This window comes from Biomphalaria glabrata, chromosome 16 (assembly GCF_947242115.1).
Source record: "Biomphalaria glabrata chromosome 16, xgBioGlab47.1, whole genome shotgun sequence".
Lineage (NCBI taxonomy): Eukaryota > Metazoa > Mollusca > Gastropoda > Planorbidae > Biomphalaria > Biomphalaria glabrata.
The window spans coordinates 18,046,668-18,072,172 of NC_074726.1; the positions used below are offsets into that span (position 1 = coordinate 18,046,668).

At 33.7% G+C, this 25,505-nt stretch overlaps 1 protein-coding gene across 15 annotated transcripts in view; it reads left to right on the plus strand.

Moving 5' to 3' along the window:
• LOC106068993 (dnaJ homolog subfamily C member 27-A-like) overlaps positions 1-25,505 on the plus strand; it is a 28,683-nt gene that overhangs the window by 400 nt on the left and 2,778 nt on the right. For 5 of the 15 annotated variants that reach the window (XM_056013351.1, XM_056013350.1, XM_056013356.1 and 2 more), the window contains exons 2-6: positions 2,011-2,099; positions 5,051-5,116; positions 7,025-7,097; positions 11,360-11,556; positions 23,454-23,939. In XM_056013351.1, coding sequence (XP_055869326.1) covers positions 2,031-2,099; positions 5,051-5,116; positions 7,025-7,097; positions 11,360-11,556; positions 23,454-23,645 — 597 coding nt within the window. In that variant the 5' untranslated portion in view covers positions 2,011-2,030 and the 3' untranslated portion in view covers positions 23,646-23,939. Of the gene's footprint in view, positions 1-66; positions 1,590-1,719; positions 1,742-1,825; positions 2,100-5,050; positions 5,117-5,180; positions 5,645-6,121; positions 6,800-7,024; positions 7,098-11,359; positions 11,557-23,453; positions 23,945-24,505; positions 24,577-24,767; positions 24,913-25,505 lie in introns of those variants that run through there. The other 10 variants (XM_056013349.1, XM_056013348.1, XM_013228545.2 and 7 more) reach the window with 9 other exon arrangements.

A 25,505-nucleotide genomic window follows, 5' to 3' on the forward strand; every position in this document is an offset into this window, starting at 1 on the left:
AGTTTACATCATAATTAGATAGTAGATACGCAGAATCATTGATCTATAATTAGTATAATCTATAACTTACTATAATAACTATTACTTACTGAGTATATTCTATATATAAGACTATCTATAGTCATATATTATATATAGATCTATAATGAAAATATACCAATATGAAAATATTATATACATAATACGGTTTGGATGTTTGGATAAACTTTCATAAAGTATCAGTTTAAAGCAACAGTGAGGTGGGTTTTCATGGTTCTCCTAAATTTGACTAGAGTAACAACTTTAGTAAAATCACTAAATTTAGAAAGCCTTCAGGATAGAAAACTCAAAAGTAAATTAGCAATTTATACTATAAAGTAAAATGTAAGGAGTATGTATGTCCCGAATAGAAATCAAAACCGTTTGACCAATCTTGATGAAACTTGGCACAAATGTTCCAATGGGTACTAACTGGAACCTCAACTTATGTACCTATAGTAGCCCTAAAACATACTTAAGACCCTAAAAAAAGGTTGCCCAACTCTATGAAAATATTACTATTTCATGGATCTATAGGCCATGTTTACATGAGACAAGATCGAAAGTATCTAGATCTAATTTTTAAAACTACACTTCGCGCAGATAGTTTTTTACTTTGACACATGAAAATACAAAATATAGTCTATTGATTTCATTATTTAATCAAATTAACCTTCAAATTTGCATTTTTACATAAATTTGTTTCTTATATCTGCGAATTTAGACGTCCTGACATACTTTATAATCCCATTCATTTAACAAATTGGGTAAACTTGTTTTAATTGTACTTTATAGCCCATTCATCTCACGCTCCCTTTCATTTTAATAGCTAAAGATATGTCTATTCGCTTTTGACAAATCTGGTAAATCCACTTCCATAGTATTTTATATTTGATATGGATGTGAACCCATTTTCGCAAAACAACTTTTATTTTTGTGTCGAAAGAGAAAAACTTGAAAGGAACATTAGCTAAGTTTAACATAGATCTAAATTCAATCCACTAGATTAGTAATACATAAACTAAGGCCACGGGTAATGTCCAGCTAGTTATACATAAAACACTGAACCATAATCTTCAAATACAAAAACAAAATTTAATAAAATACTAAGAAAGACACAAAGATAAAGGCACATTTCTCGTTCCATATGCGAAGACAAATTTGTACAAATGCTCCTTCCTCCTTAGTGCTATTAGAGCATGGAATGGGTTGCCTGAGCTAGCCAGGAAAAGCAGTGACTTGGCAGAATTTAGGTTATTGGTTAATATGCATGAATAAATTCATGACGCATAGGACATAATCATCTTCTTTTTTGAAGTAAGGACTGTATTATATAAGATAAGATGGATAGCCATCCTAGGCTAATGAGCCCCCTCCTGCCCAAAGCTTACTGATTTAGGCATCAGTTGCTTTTGCACCTTCTTCTGTCAGTGATAACAGTGCTTGCCGAACTCGAAGCAGTATCTGAGCCACATTTGAAGACAGGAGTTGGACTTGTTTTCACAGGCATATATTTTGTGACAGTACGCACTAGTACTGCGTACCGGCACATTTTTCAATGTGGGAAAAAAGTTATTACTTTTCTTGTATTTTAATGTTTATTATTAATTAATAAGTAGTTAAAAGTTAGGCAATCCATCACTGAGTATCAGCACCTATTTTTTTTTACAAAAAAGCACAGGGCATATCTATTCGAGACCTATACTATTGGAGCATTTTATAGGTGCATATAATATCCTTTATATTAATATTATATTCACAGTATTATTACCCTTTCCAGCAATAACAACTTTATCTTTTAATATAGATCTAGATATCTTGGTCTACATCACTGCTAGTATCTTGAATAGTTTTTGATAAATTTAGATGAATCTAGATTCTATAATTTTTCAATCAATATATATCGACTAGATTATTCTAAAGATTAGAACTAAATCTAATTTAAATAGATCTAGAAGGCTTCAAATTCAGATTTCACTATAAATTATATAGAATCTAGTAGTGAAGTCTTAATGGAGCGAACTGTTGGAACACTTACTATACCATATGAAAATGCTGTTGCCAATTTAAATTGGATTAAGGTAAACAAAATTTTTGTATTTTAGATACAGATCTGTTAGCTATTCTATTTCTCTTTTCAAGGTAAATTAGATATTCCTGTTACTATAATAATGGCTTTTTTTTCTCAACATTGTTTTGAACATTAGAATAATACTAGTAGGCATATATATATATATGTATGATGGATGGAGCCTTAGTTAAGTATGAATCTTACAAGACTCAGAATAGCTAGGAACATGCGATTTGCATAATATTTATGAAACAAAGAGATCAAACTGCATGAAGCAGCACTTGGTTAGAGCTATGCATATGTTTTTAGCTGTTTGAATCCCAATCAGAGTTTTTTTTTATTATTATCTTTTAAATTTAAATAATTTTTTTTAAAAATTTACTTTTGTAAAGGCAGCACTTAGAATTTTCCCAAATACCTCTTTCGCCAATAGGCTCACAAGAGAGATTAGACCATAGCACATTGATCATGCTATTAGCTTGAAATTAGCACTATACAAAAGCAATTTGTAAAAAATGTATATATATATATATATATATATATATATATATATATATATATATATATATATATATATATATTTGAGTGTTTCTCCAGTACTGGTATCAAAAAGTGTCACATTAGGTCAAAAAAGTTTTATCAATATATTTATCAATAGAAAATGAATTGTAATATGTACATTTCCTTAGCAGTGCTGGCAAAAGGGGGGTACACACTTTAGCATTTCAGGTGCATCACTGGGACACCATTGATGATTAAAGTACAACTAACTGTTAATTTGTTTGCTTTTTTAGCATAATTTGAATGTTTCTATTGTATTAAGCAACTAGATAGAGAAATTGAAGTTTTTGAGCACTAATGTTATGTATGCACTCAATTTTAAAAATGGGACACCGTAGCACCTGTAACACTACTGGTAAAAAAATTTTAAATACGATTTTTTTATAAGAAAATAGAATTTATGCTATACTTGCATTATAGCTAAATATATAGGCTATTATTTGCTGCAATATCTCAACAATAATTCAAGCATTTATTATAACATGACTATTATATCACAATTTAAGATGTTGCGGGTGCTACAACGGGACACCAGTATGAAATATAGTTTTTTTTGTTAATACATGCTGAAATACAATTTTTTAAAAGTCTGTAAATATATTACCAATTATTCTTTTATTTGTGATTCACAAAATAGTTTTCAATAACTACAAATGAATGTACTAGGCCTTTGTTTGTGTGTGTTCAACAATCCTTTAAAAATATATTAGACATAACTGCCTCAAACATGACCTAATCATAGACTAAAAGGTGCAGCTTTCTGACTTTCAGTTCACCAAGAACAAGATCCAAAACTAGATTTACATATAAATTGAAATATAGAATAGATTTAAATCATCACGAGACCTATATCCAGATCAAGACTTGTTTAGTGTCCCCTGAAGCACCACAAACAATGATAAAAAACAATAAGGTTTACATTAACTTAGATTAAAAAATAGTATTCTATGTATTCTAGATCAAACTTGAGAATAATAAGCATAATTCTTATTTTAATTCAAAACTTTGGTGAGAAAACTACTTATATCTAGATCAGATCTCTGAGATTTTCTGGTATGATTCAACGTGCAGTGTTTCGGGTACTACAGTGAAAAAATGTGGGACACCATGTCTATTAATGTCTCCTCTGTTAATTACTATGTAGCCTTTTCCCTGGCTTGGACATATTTGCCGGATGGAGGACAATCCCGAAAGTCATCCTCTACGGACAACTCGCGATTGGCTCAAGAAAAAATGGTCGCCCCCACCTCCGTTACATAGATGTAATAAAACAGGACCTCAAATCAGTGAACATCAATACTGACCATTGGGAAGACAAAGCTCTAGACCGCACCAGATGGAGAGAGACAGTGACCAAGAAAGCTATGGACAGCGAAAAAACATGGGCCTCAGCTCTGTAAGAAAAATGGCCAGCTCCTCTACCACCGAAGCGAAAGCCACTTTAACTTGCGATATTTGTGGACGGGAGTGTCTCTCCAAAATAGGGCTCCACAGCCACATGAAAAAGTGTGCGAGATGAACCATAGTCGTTCTACTACTGAAGGAGGCCAACAGCCTTTTCCCAAGAAAATGGAGCTAATTGTGTACAAAGCAGTATCAAAGATACCATTAAGTAATTCCCATCACATTAATAACTTTGTTTAAAAAAATATTGTTCTTTTTGTCAAGCGCGTTTGAGGTGCTTCACCTGGGACACCAAGACCTATTTTACTAAAATTATATAAATTTTTACAGTTTTAAAGAAAAATTACTCTGTATAAATTAATCATTTATGCTTTTAGTAACAGAAAAACAATTGGGAGCAGATTCCTTTACTTTGTTTACAATTGATAAAGGTTTAAAATTCCAAGTTTAGTGGGACACCATGTGATGCACCTGTGACGCATTTTTATGGCGACATCTAAGTAATACCAAAGTAAATATAAATAAAAAGATATAGATAATGCAATAACATTATATTGTTAACCTATTTCAACAAAAATGTCTGTTCAATAATCCTTGCTTTTAGTATAATATTACTTCAACCTAAGCCAGGTGTTACATGTTACATTGCACCTTTCAAGCTCAAAATATCACAACTTATACATAAACCATTTCTAGAGAATAATGTAAAGCTTACAAAATAATTTATCAACATCATCAGCAGTTTTAAATTTATGAAAGATTGTTATAATAATTATCACTGTGTGAAGAGCGGCTGTAATAAAATCCGAATTCAGCCAAGTCTAGGATAGAGATATTAGTACATCTAGTTACAAAGACATAAAATTAGAGATCATATTGCACAAATAAACTAAAATACAGCTGTTGAGATTCATCTTTGAAAACTTTGGTTCAATTATCGCTCTTTAATAGTGATATTGTTTTGGTGGTTATGTTTTTCTTTTCTTTTTATTCCAGATTATTGGTGTTGGAAGTTGCAATGTGGGAAAAACATCATTAATCAAACATTTCTGTGAAAGTAAGGTGTGAATAGCTCATTTATAATGAATAATGTATAACAGTTATAGATTAAATTACGTATGCATTTTTTTGGCCTTTTTTTAGCGGCCCCCGTAAGGGTAAAAAGCCGCTATTAGGTTTGTGCAAAATGTCCGTCTGTCACACTCAGATCTCGAAAACTAGAAGAGATATGAAAAATATTATTTCATCATTAAATGCGGCTTGAAAAGTTTAGGTGCAACGGCTACTTTTGGTTTTCTTAATGCAAACCGTTTAATTTATAAAATTAATTATGCAAGCAATTTTTTCATTAAATACACCAGTTCTAAAACAATTACGTAAATGTAAGGGAGGCAATGTTACAATATGCTAACAAAGAAGGACAGTCGCTTGTGTATTTCCAGTATCACTAAGTCAAATATATTTATAAAATGTACTAGAAATGTTTACAACAAACATAAATAATAGTTGAAGGTCTTTTTTCTGGTCAACTAGCTGCTAAAATTAAAAGAAAACATTTCTGTTTGTTTATAAAGGTTAAGAATGCACTTTGTATGTAAATATCACGCACACTTTTTTAAATGGACATACTATACTGCGACTTTCGTGTAGTAGCGTAACATTAATTTCAGCATCATTATATGCTAAGTTATCTTTACTTTTTAATGGAGCTACTACTGTTGTTTGGACTTTCTTAGATTCAATGTATGACAATACATTTTTATTGTTATCCACAGATATTAATATTTAATTATTCACTATGCAGCTGTCTGCTAACGTTTTGGGTTAGGTGTTTAATTTAAGTACTTTTTTATGGACTCTTTCTGCTTTAGTTTCTTAAAATTTTTAATGTAATTTTTCTAACTTTTCGTAAAGTTTCTTTGATTTGTTTTTAAGCCAGCATTTATTTTATTAGACGAATATTTAGTTGGTATTGAATTTTCTACAATGTTTTCAAGATGGCTTTTAATACAGTTCCAGAAGTCATCAATTGGTTGGTTGATGTCTTTTTCTGATAGAAATGATTTTTGAAACTTAAATGCAGCTTGGTATCATTGGGATAGGTTACATTTATTCCATAATAAGATTTTTATTTTTTTTTTTTGGTTTTAGATTGGTTACTTCTTTTAGTACACTATATATTTAATCGATGTCATGGTCAGATAGTCCAAGGATAATCTGCCACTAATCCAGGCCTGCTGGTTAATAAGAGATCTAATGTGTTGTTTAATCTAGCATGTTCTTAAAAAGCTTATATCAACTCACTCTCAGTCTGGAAATTAAGCTAGATAGGTTTTGTATATTGATTCTTAGACTCTTAAAAGAAATGTGTGTCTTCCTCTATGGTTCCAAAAATCCCAAAGTAAAAAAAAAACAACAACTAATGGGATAGAAATTAAGATTGAAATTTTCCAAAGCAAACATTTGCAACAACTATTCTTCTGACCAAACACTGTCACCCAAGAGGAGCTTACAAGAATAACAGAGTTGCATGAATGACATATGTTACCTAAAGATGTAGATGGCTGAGAAATGTATTCAGATTGAAGACTGCTATCCGATGAAAAATGAGATGGAAGCGGAAAAGAAGATAGTGAAAATCAATGAATATAGAGTAGAATGAGTGGAACATAATTCTTAATCAGATTTTTAGCTTCCCAAAGAATATGGAATGACATTTACTTGATGATGACTTGCGCGCAATTGGTATTAAGAGTAAATGATGATGACTGTGCTGGTTTATTTATAGCTAATTAAAAAAAAATCTTTACGTAAATATGTTTATTAGAATATTTTGTATTACACTATAATATTTTGAAGCAAGTTCTTCATACCTTATACTTCTGCTGTTATTTAAATAAGTTCATACATTTGATATTTAACATTTTCAAACTATTTATGATCACCATTATAATTTTTAAATATGAACAGTTTACATCTAACTATCAGCCCACAGTGGGCGTAGATTACGGATTTAAAGTGGAAAATATCAACGGCTGTGATGGTAAGTGTTTTTTTTTCTTCTTCAAATCATTGAATTCTGTAGCTTTTATTTTTTAAACTATTATTTCAAAGACCTTGATGATCAGTTGAATAAAGTGAAAACATATAATGTTGTTTTTTTAAAAAAAGGTCTACAGCATAAGTTTATATAAGAGATTAATGATAAAAGATGTTAATGGTAATGTCTTAGATTCTGAAGATTAAGGATGAGTATAAGTACATTGGTTCACAGCACTACACACTCAGTTGCAATTTGCATATTTTGTCACATGTAATGCAGACAAATCCATTGTCCTCCGGGGGTCTATTTAATTTTTCGTCTTCAGCATGTGCTTTCCATGTGCATCAAATGTGTGTCATGTGACCTTTGTGAGAGCTCTCTGTCTCATTTCAGAGGCCATCTCTTGCAAGCTACTTTCGTCTATGCCAGTGAGGGCAAAATGGTGTCAGAGTTGATTTTGATTTTTGGGGCACCCTTGTTATGCCGTCCACCTTTAACCTCATTCCCCCCCCCCCCCCACAAAAAAAAAAAAAAAAAGATTGCCTATGGCATGCAGGATAAGTTCCAGACTCGAATGATTAGTAGTGCTTCTGTACTGTTTACACCATCCTCTAGATAAGCATAGTCTGGCTAGTGTATGCCTATTAAGGAGTGAAGGCACCTTTGAAGGAAGCGTTGATGAGCCTTAGATGCCTTCTATAGAGCACCCAGGTCTCAGAGCCATACAAAAGTGTGGTGAGAGCCACTGCTTTATAAACATTGATTTTTTTTTTGGTAGGCGAAGTGACTTATTCAGCCATACTCTCGATTGGAGCGTTGTTGGCCTTAGCGAGATGGCTGTCTATTTCTCTAGACAGTGACGCATCATTGGACACTGTGCTGCCCAGGTCCGTCAAGTGGTCGTTATTAAAGAGGTGCTAATTCACTTTGATTTGTAGAGCTGAGTTGGTTCCGTTTTGAGGACTTCTGGAATAAGACCTCTGTTTTTTAGGTTGATTGCCCAAACGAGGCAGTGGCCATAGTAAATTCATTGACGGCAAGCTGAAGCTCGTGCTTAGTGTTTGCAAGAAGTGCGCAATTATCCGCATAGAGAATCTCAGTAGCAATCATCTTTTTAATTTTATTTTGGGAGAGCTAGCACCATATGTTTTAATTCGCTGCAGTTAGTGTGGAACTCGATGTTGGTGCCCTCATGCTGACGTCCGCTCATTTTTTTAGCATTGCTTTAAAGAATATTGCGAAGAGTATTGGGACTACCACCCCGCTTAACACCATCCTCTCTGCAAGCATTTTCCAGCAGCACCTCATTCAACACAAGAGAATAGACAACACTAATCGCGATAATCCATCAGATGATGTCAAAATTAAATATCACAATCACATTACAGTGAATTGTGATGATGGCTTTGAAGGCAACACCGATCAGAATAATGAACTCTTTTCTTATTCCCTTAAATTGTCACCGTAATAATCTTTTTCATACGCCTCAAATGATCTTTTGGGCACGAATCGTAATTTTCTTACAGTTGGAGCAAACAGAACACAATTCCATTGGTTGAAACTATCCACAGTGCCACAAGTGCTAAATCCCGTTCTGCAAGAAACTGCATAATTGAAATGAATCTTTGTAAAACATTGACTAGTGCTGAGTCTCTTTTTGCACTAGTTTTTATGTTTCCTTATCGATGGTCTTTCCTTCCTTCAACCGATTTTCTAGCTGAATTCAAGCGCAGTTATCAGGAATGTGTTTCACAAACGATTCATAGTCAGCAAAAGCACTAGACATGTTTGTTTTTTTCCAATCGCTTTTTCACCTAATTGTGAGTTTGATCGGCAGCAAAAACAAAATACATTTTTATGGTTTGAATAAACCAACCAACAACGATTTAATCATTCACCATTTCGTAGTCTCCAACAGAGAAATGCCGCTTCTCGGTAACGAAATTTAATGAAGCACTTTTTGTTTAAAAAACAACAACAACCTACGTTTGCATTTTGATGTACCAATCTAAAGAAATACAAAAAGTTTCGAGAATTTTCACCAAACGGAACCAACACGGGTCTTCTAACATAGACAGTTTATCAAGGGTCTTCTAACATAGACAGTTTATCAAGGGTCTTCTAACATTGACAGTTTATCAAGGGTCTTCTAACATTGACAGTTTATCAAGGGTCTTCTAACATTGACAGTTTATCAAGGGTCTTCTAACATTGACAGTGAATAAACCTTGAGTCATTGTACAGAGAGCTAGTAGACACAGAAACTTACTTACTCTTCTAGCCAGCTTTTTCTGCTGAGCTGTAAGCTCTTTTATAGACTGTGGCAAGAAAAATGTCCATGTTTTCTTCAGTTGTTCAGCACTGACATACATAGTGTTGGTTATGTTGGGCTGTAGTGTAAGTAGGGTCTGCCTAAGGTGGATTAGGAAGGGGCATTCAAAGAGGATATGGTTTACGGTTTCACAAGAGTGGGCGCTCAGTGTCTACAGAGGGGTAGGTTTGTGGGATTTATTTTGTTAAGTTGGTAATTAGTGTGTCCTGTTCTTGGTTGAAAGACTGTAGATTGCTCTTTGCGGGGGAGGAAGTTAATACAAGATAAGAAAGAGTGTCATCTTCTGAATCAATCTTATTCTTCCAACAAGTTGGAAAATCCTGATTTTACAGATATTTTTGGGGAAATTGAACGATTTAAGATGGTAAAGATATCAAACAGTTTGTTTTTTTCTGTAGTTCACTTTGCCATGCTTGAATGCTTCCAACTGTGTTTTTGTTTTCAAATTAAAAACTGATTTAATTCATCATAAAATTAAGCGATTTAGAACTTTGCCCCTCGACAGCAATCTCACTTTAGTGTGAAATAGCAGAATATTTTTTAGAAGTATCAAACTCATTAAAACGCTTTGAAAAAATTCGACTGTTCATAACACATTACACATAACACATAATTAAAAGCACTAACATCCTTTTTTTAATTACATCTTGTCATTCTTGTGCCAGTTTCTGATATTCGTCAATGAGTTTTGATCACTTTTGGTGACTCATTCTGAACCAAACATTGAAATCGAGACCAAACAGACTTGGAGCAGCAACTTTGCAGACACTAAAATACTTTTGCAAGATATTTGATACTTTTTCAAAATGAATTTTTATTCTTCTTCGTTCTCATTTTTATGTTGGAACGTTTAGATGACTAGACCAATATATGAGATGTACTGCGCAGTGGTTTCCAAATCCTTATAGTTTTCTTTCTATTGTTTTTTTGGGGGGGCCAGTGTCTTGTACGGGCCTCTTGGTAAAGAGAGCAGTTTTGGAGGACATGGTCTGCATTCTCTGGTGACACTTCACATGGGCAGATTTCACTGGTTCCAATTTTGAGCTTCCGGTACATATGTTGTCTCATGACCAAATTTTGTCAAAGACATCACGTGCTTTGGAAGCCTAGCATAGCTGGAGACGGAGAGATTAGCCCAGATGCCTGGTCGGGACCACAGGCAGAGATTAAATGAGATGTATAATTTCCAGTATTACCTGATCGATAAATCACCAGACATGTCATCTTTTCTGTGAACAGTGTCCTTAGATAAGGATATTGAACTTAATTTAGTAGATCTAACTAATTCGGCTCCAATCATTACTCGAACAATATATTAAGCCGATGGCTACTCATCTGGAGTTTGATATCAAAATGACGTTTCAGTTTGTTCGGCTACATAGATTCTGATAATAAAACTTCGTTACAAATGACGCATTGTGGTTTCTCAATTCCTGTTGAAGTAAAATCATATCATTATAATCGTCACTATATTTTCTTTTCTTGACGTTCATTTTTGAAGGCGGGTTGTTCCATTACGAAAGTATTACCTTTTCTAGCATGGACAATAAGATGATGACAATAAACAATAAACGGATGTCCTTTATCATTACATGTGTAAATCTTCACCATAGAAATAATATCTCTAATTCCGCAAAGGTGTAACGTTACGTTTCGTCAGACCGATTGATGGACAATAATTTAAACTGTTACAAATACTTATGCTGTGACAACTAAAAAGTTTGAAATATGCTCGAAAGACAATGTAAAAAAAAGTGTAGTTATCCATGACAAATTGTTGTGCAGTCATTTTTTTTTAGGCAAAAAATTCTATTTTTTTCCGATGGTCTTAGGCGACCCCTGGAAAATTGTCATTCACCCCCTTCCCCCCCCCCCCATTTGCTATAAAAAAGAACAAAATACTTCTGTCATAATTCTTCTTTTTTTTCAGTCAGAGTAAACATTTGGGACTTTTCTGGTAGTACTGACTATTTAGAAGTGAGGAATGAATTGTATTCAAAAACCAATGGAATATTTTTAGTGTTTGATGTCACCAATGCAACAACTTTTGACTCTTTAGACCAATGGTTAAGAGAAATCACTCAATATTCTTCAAACAGTGCTCAAATTTTCATTGTTGGTAATAAGGTAAGCAAACTCATACCTTTTAAATTATTTCTTTTTTACCTTAAAACTTTTAAGTTATGCAATAACAGTAATTCAAAAAAACCCACCACTAAACCTAAGTTACAAATACAAAACTAAAATAATATACTACTAAGGAAGCATAAAAAACACAGTGGAATGTTTTTCTTTCCAAGTGTCTACTGAGCATAGCACTGGTTGTCCCAAAATCAGCCAGGAAAACCTATGATTTAGCTAATGTCTGATTAAGATGAATGACTAAAATAATATGCATAAGACTTAATCTTTATAAAGAGAACATCTGGATATATAAAAAAGCAAAATATTAAAATCCTTTTTAAAAAACAAATCTAATCTTAGGGATATAAGTCTTATCTTACAACTATATCTCTAATAATATAGAAGTTATTTTTTCCCCTTTTTAATATCAAAGAAAATTATTACCAATAATTAATTGACAGTAATTATTTGACTATTTAGTTAATTTTTTTTATTGATTTATGTCTTGTCTATGCCAATGAATAATTATTCAAAGCTGTAACTTGACTGAGAATGTGTGGGGCAGAAATGATGTATACAAACTTTTTACATGACAGACAGACAGAGAGAGTTGATATAAACTTTGTAAGCTTGCTTAATCTAGTGGAGAAAATCTAAAAAATTGTCTCTCTGCTTTGTATTCCAAATTGAACTTAGCCAGTATTTGTATCTCAATGTTGTTGGATAAAATACATAATTTTATGAGAATCTAAAGCCCATCTCCACACAATATCACCAAAATTTGACTTGACAGAAATGTCATGTCAAACAAATTTATTATAGAGTTTGTACAACAGACAGTGAGTTTAGTGTTTAACTGTACATGAGAATATTGAATGCACACAACAGATAAAGGAACTCGATTTCTCTCTTTAATAAAATGTTAAGTCAATTTATTTACTAATAACATATATATTATTGTTTATAAATTTTAAAAGTTCTGTCTTTCAAAAATTAAGAAGTGCTTATATATAGAAGTGCTCTATACTCTGTATATGTTACTCAAATATATCTATATCTATATATATATATATATATATATACATATATATCTATATATATCTATATATATATATATACATATATATATAAATATATATATATATATATATATATATATATATATATATATATATATATATATATATATATATATATATATATATTATATATATATATATATATATATATATATATATATATATATATATATATATATATATATATATATATATATATACTTGCTGTGACTATATTATAATGCTCTCCCACTGATACTTTGAACCCTGCATCCATTCCCCCCCCCACCCCCCCATTAAACCCAAATAAAAAAAAGTCCTTCATACACTTTTTGGAATATTCTTTGGTACCGCCATTCTAGATCTAGATCTACACCTTTTACATTTAATAACTTAGTACACAAAAAGTACACAAAAACATAAAACTAAAATGCTATATAACTTTGGTTAGGCCAATAATAGAATATGCATCCTGTTTGGGATCCCTCAACTCAGGAAAACATAAAGAAGCTAGAACAAATACAAAATAGAGCAGTGAGATTTGTGATTTAATCTTTTGCTTGGTTTTTAATAATTTCATCAATATATGGATTCCATAACATTTCATTTATTATAACACCTAGATATTTTGAGTTTTTATGAATAAAGTAAGTAGTTTTTATTTGTTTTATTTATTTTTTTTGTTACTTTTAATAACTGGCATTTTTCTGGGTGGATAAACATACTCCAATTCGATTCCTATTTCTGTAATTATCTAATTCTTTTTGTAAACTTTGAGTATCTTGTGTTGTTTTTATTATTCTATATATTATGCAATCATCAGCAAATAATCTGACTTTTGTTCCTGAACTAATGCAGTTTGTTAAATTATTTATTTAAGTTCGAAACAGTAGTGGGCCTAAGACTGTTCCTTGATGTACACCTGAATAAATTATTATTGGTGTTGATTTAGAGCCATTATGTATTACAGTTTTTCTCTTCTTATAAGCAATCCTGAATCCATTGATGTATATTAGTCTTTTAAGCAGGCGATGGTGGGGAACTTTGTTGAATGCCTTTTACCTTTACCTATCCCTTAGTCTGTTGTACCGTTGGGGCACCATGCAAGATTTTTCAACCGTCTTTCTCCACCTCAATCTTTTGCCTTAGAACCTCTTTCAATGGCAGACCCGTCCATTCTTTTATGTTGTCTTCCCATCGCTTTCTCTGTCTGCCTCTTCTTCTTTTTCCTGGTACTGTTCCCTGAAGGAAGGTGTTTGCGATCCTTAAAGATCTTGTAATATGGCCATAGATTTTTAGCTTACGTTTTTTTTATGATAGTTAGCAGGCCATCAAGGGGTCCAATCGCTACAGTCTGTAATCTGTTGGTTTGTGATGTGGTGTTTAAATGTGATACATAGGATCCTTCTGTAGCATCTAAATTCCATTGCTAGGATCCTCCTCTTTTATTCTGCAGTCAGCGTCCAAGACTCACAAGCATATACAAATGTGGCCGTGACCAGGGAGCGCATCAGTCTGATTTTGGTGCCATATTGAGTTTTGAAATGGCTGCTGTGGACTGTGCGATTCGGGCCAGTAGCTCAGGTTTCGTTCCCTCATCTGAGACTATAGCTTCGAGGTATTTGAAGTACTGACATATTGGTCATATTTTTTTTCAGCATTTATTTGCATACTATATGCTGCAGAAGTCTTGTTTATGCGCATCACCAAGTCAGCTAGTTATCTTCTGTTCCTACTAAGCAATCAATGTCATCTGCGAAGCACAAGTTAGTCATTCTTCTTCCTCCAATGCATACAGTTCCTTCATAGCCCTCAAGAGCATCTTCCATTATTCTTTCAAGGAAGATATTGAAAAGTGATTGGTGAAAGTAGGCAGCCTTGTTTTATTCCAACTGTGGTTTTAAACCAGTCCCCAATTTGTTTCTGAAGTACGCCGCACTGGTGGCATCCTTGTAGAGGTTCTAGATAACTTTAATTATGGTTTTATTTATGCTGTACTTTTCCAATGCCCTAGAAAGGTCTAATAAACTTGTATCTATTTGTTCACAATTATCTGATCCTTTTGAAAAAATCATTAATGAGTCCTATTAGTTGAGTTTTACATGACCTATATTTTCTAAAGAAACGTTATTATGTAGTGAGGACATTATGCTTATCTAAGTGATTTATGATGTTTCTACATATTATGTGTTCTAGTATTTTACATGTGAGGCTGGTGAGTGATACTAATCTGTAATTCCCGTGATCAGATTTTTCTCCTTTAAATAGGGGAGTGCTCAGAGGACAGAATCTTTCTAACACGATATGTTTCGATGCTAGATGTTACGATGTCTTGATGTTATGATGACATTGTGTTGATCAAACAATGCGTTTCTGATGTTTTAATCTCTCTTCAATTAATTTCAGAACACTCAAACAATATCGTGATTCGCTTTAAATAAATACAATGCATTTATTCTAGAACTTGGAATCACTATGATAATATTGTTATAACTCTGGCGGTGGTGTGTATAGGGGTAGTAGTGTGTGTGTAGTCAGCCGGAACGAATCGCCCCCAGCTCTAGACGAGCGGTCAACCATGACGAGTTCTAACGGTCAGCCGCGACGAGCGACAACACGATGGTTCGGGGAAGGATCTGTTTTGTGAATAGTACTCAGGCTAGTCACGTAGTCACGTCAGATACGGTCATGTGATCAACTAGAAAAGAAGAGTGACGTTCCATCGGGTTCTAAAAGGCCTTTAGGGAGCCTATATGAAGAGCGAAAGTATCTCAGTCATGACAGTTTACTACAGCACAGTTTAGTGCGATTAAGCGGTGTGGCGCGTTACGACGGTTCGGTGCGGAGTAGTGTCAAGACTAGGGGTGTTATCGGATAGTACTTTTTGATATTCGGCTGGAGCCGGATATGACCGGATAGTAAAATTTGATATTCGGCCGGAGCCGAATATCTACACGACTCAAACAGCTCGTTTTACTGACGTTTTTGCAAATCTTCTAAATAACATACCTATATTCATATTATTGTTTTCTTTTATTTACCTTCTTGCTTTAAACTCTATTACTGATTGATAAATTAAAATTAACAGCATTTTTTAACAGATATGCTTATCATACACTAATCTTTGTAACATGTAATGGTGTGTGTTTATGTATCATGTCACCAGCTGTAAATTAGTATGTGGGATGACCCATTTAGAATATATAAACTTATATGTAACTAATGTAAATCTTTCAAAGGTAAAGTGCAATCTTGGTTTTATAGTGTAAATCTCTCAAAGGTTAAGTACAATCTTGCAAAAAATCTAAGTTGTTTAGTGGGTAGATGTTTGCGTTCATGTATTTGACACCATCGACTTATCATTAGGCTCGTGTTTTAAAGGCCACATACCGCTTCTGGTCTGTGCCTTATATAGATAGTGGCTAAGTATATATCTTAAGTAATACCAGCAATAACGAGGAGTTACTTGACACTCTTAAATTATTATTAAGAATGTTGTTATTCAATCAAGACACGCATAACACAATAGTAAGATTTAAAGTTATCACGTTAGAAAAAGTAATTTAACAGTAATATTTATTTACAAAATAATGCATAATGCTAATTTAATATAATAATATAATAATAATATACACATCCTTTAAAAGTTAAAGCATTAAAGCACAGCAAAATAAAATATCTACTTTTCAACAGAATTCATTAGTTGTTACATTAAAGTTGAGTTATATTTCATATTTTAGACGTACTGGCACAGGCAGTAATATTACTTGATGCAGAATTATTAATTGCTCATTTCAATGCAGTCATTTCGTTGAATAAGTCTGGGTGTTTCGAGCGTAGATGATTGATCATAGTGGTGGTTGAGAAGTCTTTAGCTTTGCCTGGTTTGCCACGTGACAGTACTATTTTACAAGCATTGCAAACTGCTTTAAAGTTGTACATTAATTTGACATTAAAGTAATCGTAATGCCATATAAGTGATGACTTTTTATCAGTCATTATTATTATTGTCTACTTTACTAAAGGCCCTTACAAGTCACTTTTATACCCGTGGCTTGTGTAACAAAATACTTGTAGGGGTGTGTCCTGTAGTTCAGCGCCCTAATTGACATTTCTCTCCAAGTAAATAAACTGTGAATAGACCTTGTTTTTAATGATTTAACTGTATAGAATTTAGCCCTTGTTATATAAAGGGACAGTGATCCTTAAAGGATTACGGGCACGACATGGCCTAAATTGTGCCGATGTGCCTAAACTCAAAACTCAAACTCACCTCTAGACAGTGTCAATATGTCTTAACAATTTGCGTTAATCCATTCTGGCCTAAGACTGGTCAATGTCTATCAATACATTAATTGTCATGGATTAAACAAATAAGAAGTTGAGTCTGTTGAGCCCTCCCTTTAAAGATACCCCTGGTCAGTGTCTACTATACTAATATACACAGAACCTTTCTATTTGTATCTACATTAAAATTAGTTCCTAACTTACTTAGCTATTAAATATAATAATTATTAATAATATACTCTTGGTTTTAGGCTTGCAAAAAATCACTCTTATAGGTGTGCTTTATGTCCAACCTCCAAATTGACATTTACCTCCAAGTTAGCAATCTTGGTAACAGTGTAGAGGTTTGGCTTGTAGTCCAGCCCCCTTATTGAGACTTAACTCAAAGTAAACAAACTTATTACCCGGTCAACAGTGTAAAAGGTGTGGCTTGTGGTCCAGACCCTTGATTGACGACAACCTATCTTCAAATAAACTCATACCAGGTTAACCTTGTGGAGGTATGGCCACCCCCCCTAATAAAAATTCTTCTCCAAGTAAACAAACTCAGTTCCCTCATAAGATGTGACCTGACCTCTAGACAGTGCCAATATGTTGACATCTGGCTTAATGTGGTCAGCTGTCTATCTGTGAACTTTATGTTATGGACTAAAGAAACAAAAGGAGGTGGAGGTTGTTCATCTCTACCTCTGGAGATATACCCGCACATCTAGACATATTGGCGTGACGCAGTTACTAGACCACTCAAAGGTCAAGACAAGCATTTACAATGTGCCAGACATCGCTGCTTCTCCTTGTCTTTGTACTAAAAATATTTGGTGCATAGTCATAGTTTTAAAAGCAAATTCTTTTATTTGAAACAATAACGTTAATGTATTTCAGAACTGACATTACTGAATCATGTCCACTTTATGAATATTGGTATATTTTTAATGGCGTAGAGATTTAGTTTGATGACATTCGACGATTTCTTTCATTGAGTATTTAACTTCTTGTTGGACATCGTTTATCAGCGTCGACTACCTTTATATTGTTTGCCTTTGGCCTGTGTTGTTTTGATATTTAAGTGTCACCTCCGTTTGGCGTATCTGGAAAAGACTAAGTGCGGAGGCGCCTAGCAGTATTAATAGAAATATAGGTACTACGCTGTAATTTTTTACTATCCGGTTCACTATTCGGCAGTGATATTCGGCCGGAGACGAATATCGCCGAATAGTGAAAAAATGCCGAATATTTGTCAGAAGCCGGAGCCGGAGTGACTATTGTTAGACACCTTATTTATATAGGTTAGTTATTTAGCGACGCACCATAGAAGACGCATATTGAACGGGACTAGTGACGTTTGGGATATGTTGGGTTAGAGACCGGAAAATCAGTTAGCGATAGAATATTCCAGGGTAACGACGTGTTTAGTGACAGAGACTTCTACTGTGGCCTTTTTATCAGAATAAATCCATATAAACTTGTTCATCATCGTTGACTACATCTCTTCACTTGTTAAAAAACAGGTGTTGTTTGTTCTATATGTTTTGTTGGTCAACTACACGGAATACACCCGAACAATTACACCCAAACGCCTGCAGAGTAATTGGTTGACTTCAGGACAGCCTGAATAAGCAACATCACAGTGGCGACCCCGAACCTCGAAGCCGGACCCCCGACGCCCGAAGCCCGAACATCGAACCGGACCTCGAAGCAGAACGTTTACTCAGGTGAGGGTCGTGCACTCGAAGATATATGATTTCATCGGAGTACGGCTGAACACAGCATCGTCGCAGAGTGACTTTGTTCTAGATCTACATGCAGTCGTCGCCTGTTTGATCGTACGTTCAACGAGCCGTTAACTCAGGGTGACCTTCGTCAGGACAGTAATCATCGCAACGTCTGGTCTACTTAACCAGTATATTATCAAAGTCTGATCTTCATATGCTGAATCGACCTACAACCAGAGAAACCGTTCATTCATAACGGGTGAGAGATCGTTAGTGAACCTGTTGGACATATTTTTTCTTCGTCATAGGAGCCACATCGAGTATCAAGTTTTACCTCGTCAGTTTCGAGAAGGACAGTTTGCCCGCTGTCAGAAGTATTGTGAGTACTACAAGTTTGGTAGCTAACTAAATCGAAATCGCTCTGTCGTCTTACCCTTTGAGAGATTCTTGTGGAGCAGTTTGCTCATTGAACCGGTTGCTTGCCACTTTTATAACGGTCACTGTGTTTAACCTTTGGAAGGTTAGTGAAGTAATATTTATCAGTACTGGACATTGATCTATTTAGTATTCGTTGGTCTAGACGATATCTAGAATATTTATATAGGTTAGTTATTTAGCGACGCACCATAGGAGACGCATATTGAACGGGACTAGTGACGTTTGGGATATGTTGGGTTAGAGACCGGAAAATCAGTTAGCGATAGAACACTCCAGGGTAACGACGTGTTTAGTGACAGAGACTTCTACTGTGGCCTTCTTATCAGAATAAATACATGTTGAATAGTTCATCAGAGTTGACTACATCTCTTCACTAGTTAAAAAACCGATGTTAATTGTTCCTGTCTGTATTGTTGTTCAACTACACGGAATACACCCGAACATCTATACTCAAACGCTTGCAGAGTAATTTGGTTGAAATCCAACAGTCATCCATAGTTGACTTCAAGACAGCCTGAATAAGTAACATCACAGTGCCACTGATGTTGCTTATTCAGGCTGTCTTGAAGTCAACCAATTACTCAGCAGGCGTTTGGGTGTAATTGTTCGGGTGTATTCCGTGTAGTTGACCAACAAAACATATAGAATAAATCAACAGCTGTTTTAACAAGTGAAGAGATGTAGTCAACGATGATGAACAAGTTCATATGGATTTATTCTGATAAAAGGCCACAGTAAAAGTCTCTGTCACTAAATACGTCGTTACCCTGGAATATTCTATCGCTAACTGATTTTCCGGTCTCTAACCCAACATATCCCAAACGTCACTAGTCCCGTTCAATATGCGTCTTCTATGGTGCGTCGCTAAATAACTAACCTATATAAATAAGGTGTCTAACAGATTCCTCCACTGTGATGTTGCTTATTCAGGCTGTCTTGAAGTCAACCAATTACTCAGCAAGCGTTTGGGTGTAATTGTTCGGGTGTATTCCGTGTAGTTGAACAACAATTCATATAGAATAAGACAACACCTGTTTTTAACAAGTGAAGAGATGTAGTCAACACCGATGAACAATTGTACATGGATTTATTCTGATAAAAGGCCACAGTAGAAGTCTCTGTCACTAAACACGTCGTTACCCTGGAATATTCTATCGCTAACTGATTTTCCGGTCTCTAACCCAACATATCCCAAACGTCACTAGTCCCGTTCAATATGCGTCTTCTATGGTGCGTCGCTAAATAACTAACCTATATAAATAAGGTGTCTAACAGATTCCTCCCCCCCTTGAAAAAAAAATATGTCAATATTTTTCCACTACTGTCAAGTCTTACAAGGGCATTTTCAATTTAAGGGGAAGACAACAAACATAAAATCTTGACATCTTCATCTTGACATCTTCATCTTGACTTGACAGTTCCTCATATTCAATGTCAATGTTCATAACATTCCAAAATCATCTTCATTAGTACACAGTTCATCATGGAGAAAAATGTGGCATCTTATGGGCACGTCATACATCACAAATGTTCTTCACTGGCAGTAATCTGATAAAATACAATATTTCAAAAACCAATTACAGACTTTATTTCCACATTCAATAAATTTTTTTTTCTTACCACCCTTTTATACGCTTTTGTCCATTTTTCTTTTATACTCACCCTTTTCCATAGAACTAACTTTCGTCAATGATATATGAAATGATTCACACAAAAAAAAATATCCATACTTACTTTTAAATGCTTAACATCAAATTTATTTATCTCCCTTTTCCATAACCTATATTATATTACATACTCAATATAATCATAGTTTATTTACAAAATTATTTCACTTCAATGTCATTCTAGACAATAGATCAGCTACAATATTCACAGATCCACTAATAGCTTTCACTTCAAATTTATATTCCTGTAGTGCTAAGAACCATCTATAAACACGACTGTTTTTCATGCTCTTTTGCTGTATATACTGAATAGGTTTATGATCAGTTAATAATATGAATTTCCTTCCTATTAGATAACTCTCTAGCTTAGTAATTACCCATATTACAGCTAAGGCTTCTCGTTCAATGACACTATATTTTTTCTCTGCCTCTGACAATTTTCTGCTTACATATAATATAGGATGTAAGTTATCATAGTTCTGCATTAGACAACCACCAATAGCATTACCAGATGCATCAGTTGTGACATAAAATATTTTGTCCTTATTGGGTAGTCTTAATATTAATTCATGACTAAAAACATCTTTAATTCTGTCAATAGCTTTCACACATTCCTCATTACAGACTACTTTTTGAGGTTTTCCTTTTTTAAGTAAGTCATTTAGTGGATTCACTATTTCTGCTAAGTTCTTTATAAACTTTCTGTAATAATTTACTATTCCCAATATACTTTTAATTTGTCTTTTTGTTGTAGGTATTTCAATATTAAGTACTTTCTTTATATTATCTTCAATAGGGCTAATCATGTTGTTATTTACTTTATGTCCTAAGAAAATTATTTCCTCCAATCCTATTTCTACGTTTTCTGCTTGAATTGTAAGTCCACTTTCTTTTATTATTTTGAACACTTCTTTTACATCTACCAAATGTTCCTCCCAACTATTATTAAAAATACATATGTCATCCAAATAACAAATAACATTTTCTTTGTTTCCAATTATCATGTTCATCATTCTATTAAATGTGGCAGGTGCATTTACTAATCCAAAACTCATATAATTCCATTGAAAAATACCATATGGTGTTACAAATGCTGTGTAAGGTTTTGCATTTTCTGTTAAAGGTATTTGCCAATAACTCTTATGAGGGATTAAAAAATTTTATTTTAGTGGACAATTTTGTAAATAAATGTGATCCTCAATTACAATCTTTTATTAGAGAAAGAAATCCAAAAACTATAGATGAAATAACAGAGATAATGAGAGTATACAAAAATGCCTATCCAAATAAACCATTTTCTGATAGGGATAAAAGCAAAGTAGATTTAATAGGATACACCAAAGAAAATGTTGATAGAAGTAGAAATAGAAACAGATCAAATAGTGGAAATAGAAAATATAGTGAAATAACTTGTTTTAAATGTCAAGGAAAAGGTCATATAGCAGCTAACTGTAGAAGAGGGAATAGTAGGTCTGGAAGTAGAAATAGATACAATGAACAAAATAACAGTAGATATAGGAGTAGAGATAGGAATGACAGGGAAAATTATAGAAATAGGAGTTACAGTAGGGAATACAAAAATAAAGGTACAGATAGGATATATTTCATGGAAGGAAATAGGAACAATTTTGCAGTGTACCCAGGGTTTGTAGATAGAATTCCGGTGGAATTAATCAGGGATTCAGGTTGTAACACTTTGGCAGTAAAAACTAAATTTGTCAAACCTCATTGGTATAAAGGGTTTACTAGGAAAGTAGAATTAGCAGATGGCACCGTAAGGGAATTTAAAGCTATAAGAGTATACATTGAAACTCCATTTTTCACTGGTTATTGTGATGGCATTGCAATACCAGAAATGAGACGCATATTGAACGGGACTAGTGACGTTTGGGATATGTTGGGTTAGAGACCGGAAAATCAGTTAGCGATAGAATATTCCAGGGTAACGACGTGTTTAGTGACAGAGACTTCTACTGTGGCCTTTTTATCAGAATAAATCCATATAAACTTGTTCATCATCGTTGACTACATCTCTTCACTTGTTAAAAAACAGGTGTTGTTTGTTCTATATGTTTTGTTGGTCAACTACACGGAATACACCCGAACAATTACACCCAAACGCCTGCAGAGTAATTGGTTGACTTCAGGACAGCCTGAATAAGCAACATCACACTATCCGGTGCAACCCTAGTCAAGACACCTCGCAAGTACGAAACGACATCTTGGTGTTGATCTAGACTATTCTAGATGATCATGTCCGACACAACTAGCCCAATGAGTGAAGTCAGTCCTGAACAGTTGAACCCAGTGCAAGTCCGGAGCATAGTGGAGTTTGCTATATCAGTACTAGAGTTGATACGGTGGTACGGTTGTTAACGGTGAAATATTTGTGCAGTGTTTCGTGTTGCCATTCGTACACTATTGGCTGTCAGTGATTGGAAATTAAACTGTTACGTTATTTTTGAGCCCCGAGTTGTCCAATTTTTTTTTGAGTTGGTGGTGTCATGTGGAGCAGTTTGCAGAAAGCCTGAATATGAGAATTGTTACAATATACACACTTCATAAATGTTCAACACAAAAGAGAAGAGCACAGGATGAGACACGAACGCATGGCCTGAGCTTTGCTGTCAAGAACAGTCTACTTCCCATGATAATCTCTCCAGTTGGTTACTCTGATGATAACATCTGGTAAAGTCAATCTAATTAGTGCCTTTGCCCCCACACTATGTTCACTTCAGGAAGACAAAGTCAAGTTCTATGAAGGCCTCAAGGATGCCATTGCCAACATTCCTCAAAAAGAGCACATGGTCATTCTAGGTGACTTGAATGCCAGACTAGGATCAGATCACGCCATACTGCCTTCGGCTTTTTGGAATCGGCAGGATGTTTGTGTCTCCTACTATTTCATGAATCTATGGTATCGTCAATAGTTTTAGATTCAGGATGTGATTGAACAAGCTTGTTGCTTATTTGTTGTTGTTGTTTTTTTTTATCTTAACACTGCTAGAAAATATTAATAAATGAAGTCATTCCTATTGCAGTTTCTTTTTTGTAAACAAGGTTCAAAAGCCTAGATGACTGACTCAACCCTTATTCTAATTATAGGTCCTAGGGATGATAAAAATAATTACTGGCATTAATAGTTATTGCTTAAAATACTTAGGATAACTCAAAATCAGTTACCCACTCTAAATTATTCTTTTTCTTTATTTCACTCCAACTTTTATGATTAAATTTCTTCTTCCTTTTTTTTTTTACTAATTAGACATGGTCAAAATTAATGAAAATGCTTCATAAAAATAAATTTGATATGTTTTTTTCAAGAATATTTAGCCTAACATCAGTATGAAAGAAAAATAACTGAAGTATGAAATGTTAAGTCCTTAGCATATTAGGCCATACATTTTATAAGGACTCAAACTATATCTACAACTTTTCTAAATTTAGAAATAAGAATCCAAAGAATTGTGTATGTGAATATGACGGTCTTCTAATTTATATTTTTAGGAAGAGGGTGGTAAAGGAAGTATTTTATATAATCGAGTTTATAAGGGGTAGGAAGGGGCATTTTTATCGTTATTGGCTACTACTTCTGGGAAAATTAGTTCGAGGGGAATCTATAAATAATGGCCCAAGATAACAAATTATAATATATATAGATATAGTTAAAATAAAATATTAAATACTATATATTTTATTTATTTAATTATACATGCACAAAAAAAAAGCTAGCAACTCTCCTTTTTTTCAACCGAAATATAATTATATCATTTTAAATCTATTACTCTAGGTTGACTTAAAGCACAATCGATCAGTTAATCAGAACAACTTGAAGAAGTTATTACAAAATTACAAGTGCCAGTAATACATTTTTTTATTTTACAATAAATTTAGTAAAATTTATCTTTAACTTTTTAAAATTGTTCTTAAAAAATGCAAGACTTATTAAAAAGCATTATAATATCTATACTATCACATTAGACTTTATATACAAACATGCATCAAGTTTTTTTTGTTTTGACAATTTGTTTTTCTTTTATGTACATTTATAGATACTTTGAAACATCTGCTGCAACAGGAGAGGGTGTCAATGACATGTTCAAAGCAATGTTGACAACAATACTCAGTGTGAAAATATAATGACCTCATTAAATTTTTTCTAGTTTTGTTTTTGATATGAGCAAAAGTAAAAAAAAAAACAAGATTACAAAGAGAGTTTGTGTTACACAAACTCAGAGGCGGCCCCCGTCGAAGTCGGATCCCTGTCGGATCTGCATATTCGCAAATAATATTCAAGAGGTGATTTAATTTTGATGTAAAATGTTTTACACGTTTCGGATGTTCCTTCAGAGTTGAAGATAATTACTTCCTAGTCCAAACCTCCCGCAGGACGACGGGGGATGGGAGCGGGCAGGGTTTGAACCCTGGGCCATCCATAAATCTGAACGACAGTCCAGCGCGCAAACCGCACGACCAGGCAGCCATCCGATGGTCAAAAGTAATAATGTTTCAAAGATTCATTTGCCGTAAATTTAAATTTAATAAAAAAATAGTAGATTAGTTTTAGTATATTAAAACATTACAATATTGATCAAAACGTTTGGAAATGAAAATCTACACTTTTTTTTTTACACTTTAAGTTTAGAAATTGAAATTCTACATCTTAATCTAGTCTATTTTAGTCTAAACTAGATCTAGAAATTCTAGATCTAGACTCTAAAATAATTTTAATTAGAATATAAATCCAGATCTAGATATACTGTAATAAAAATATAGATCTAGTTTAAAAA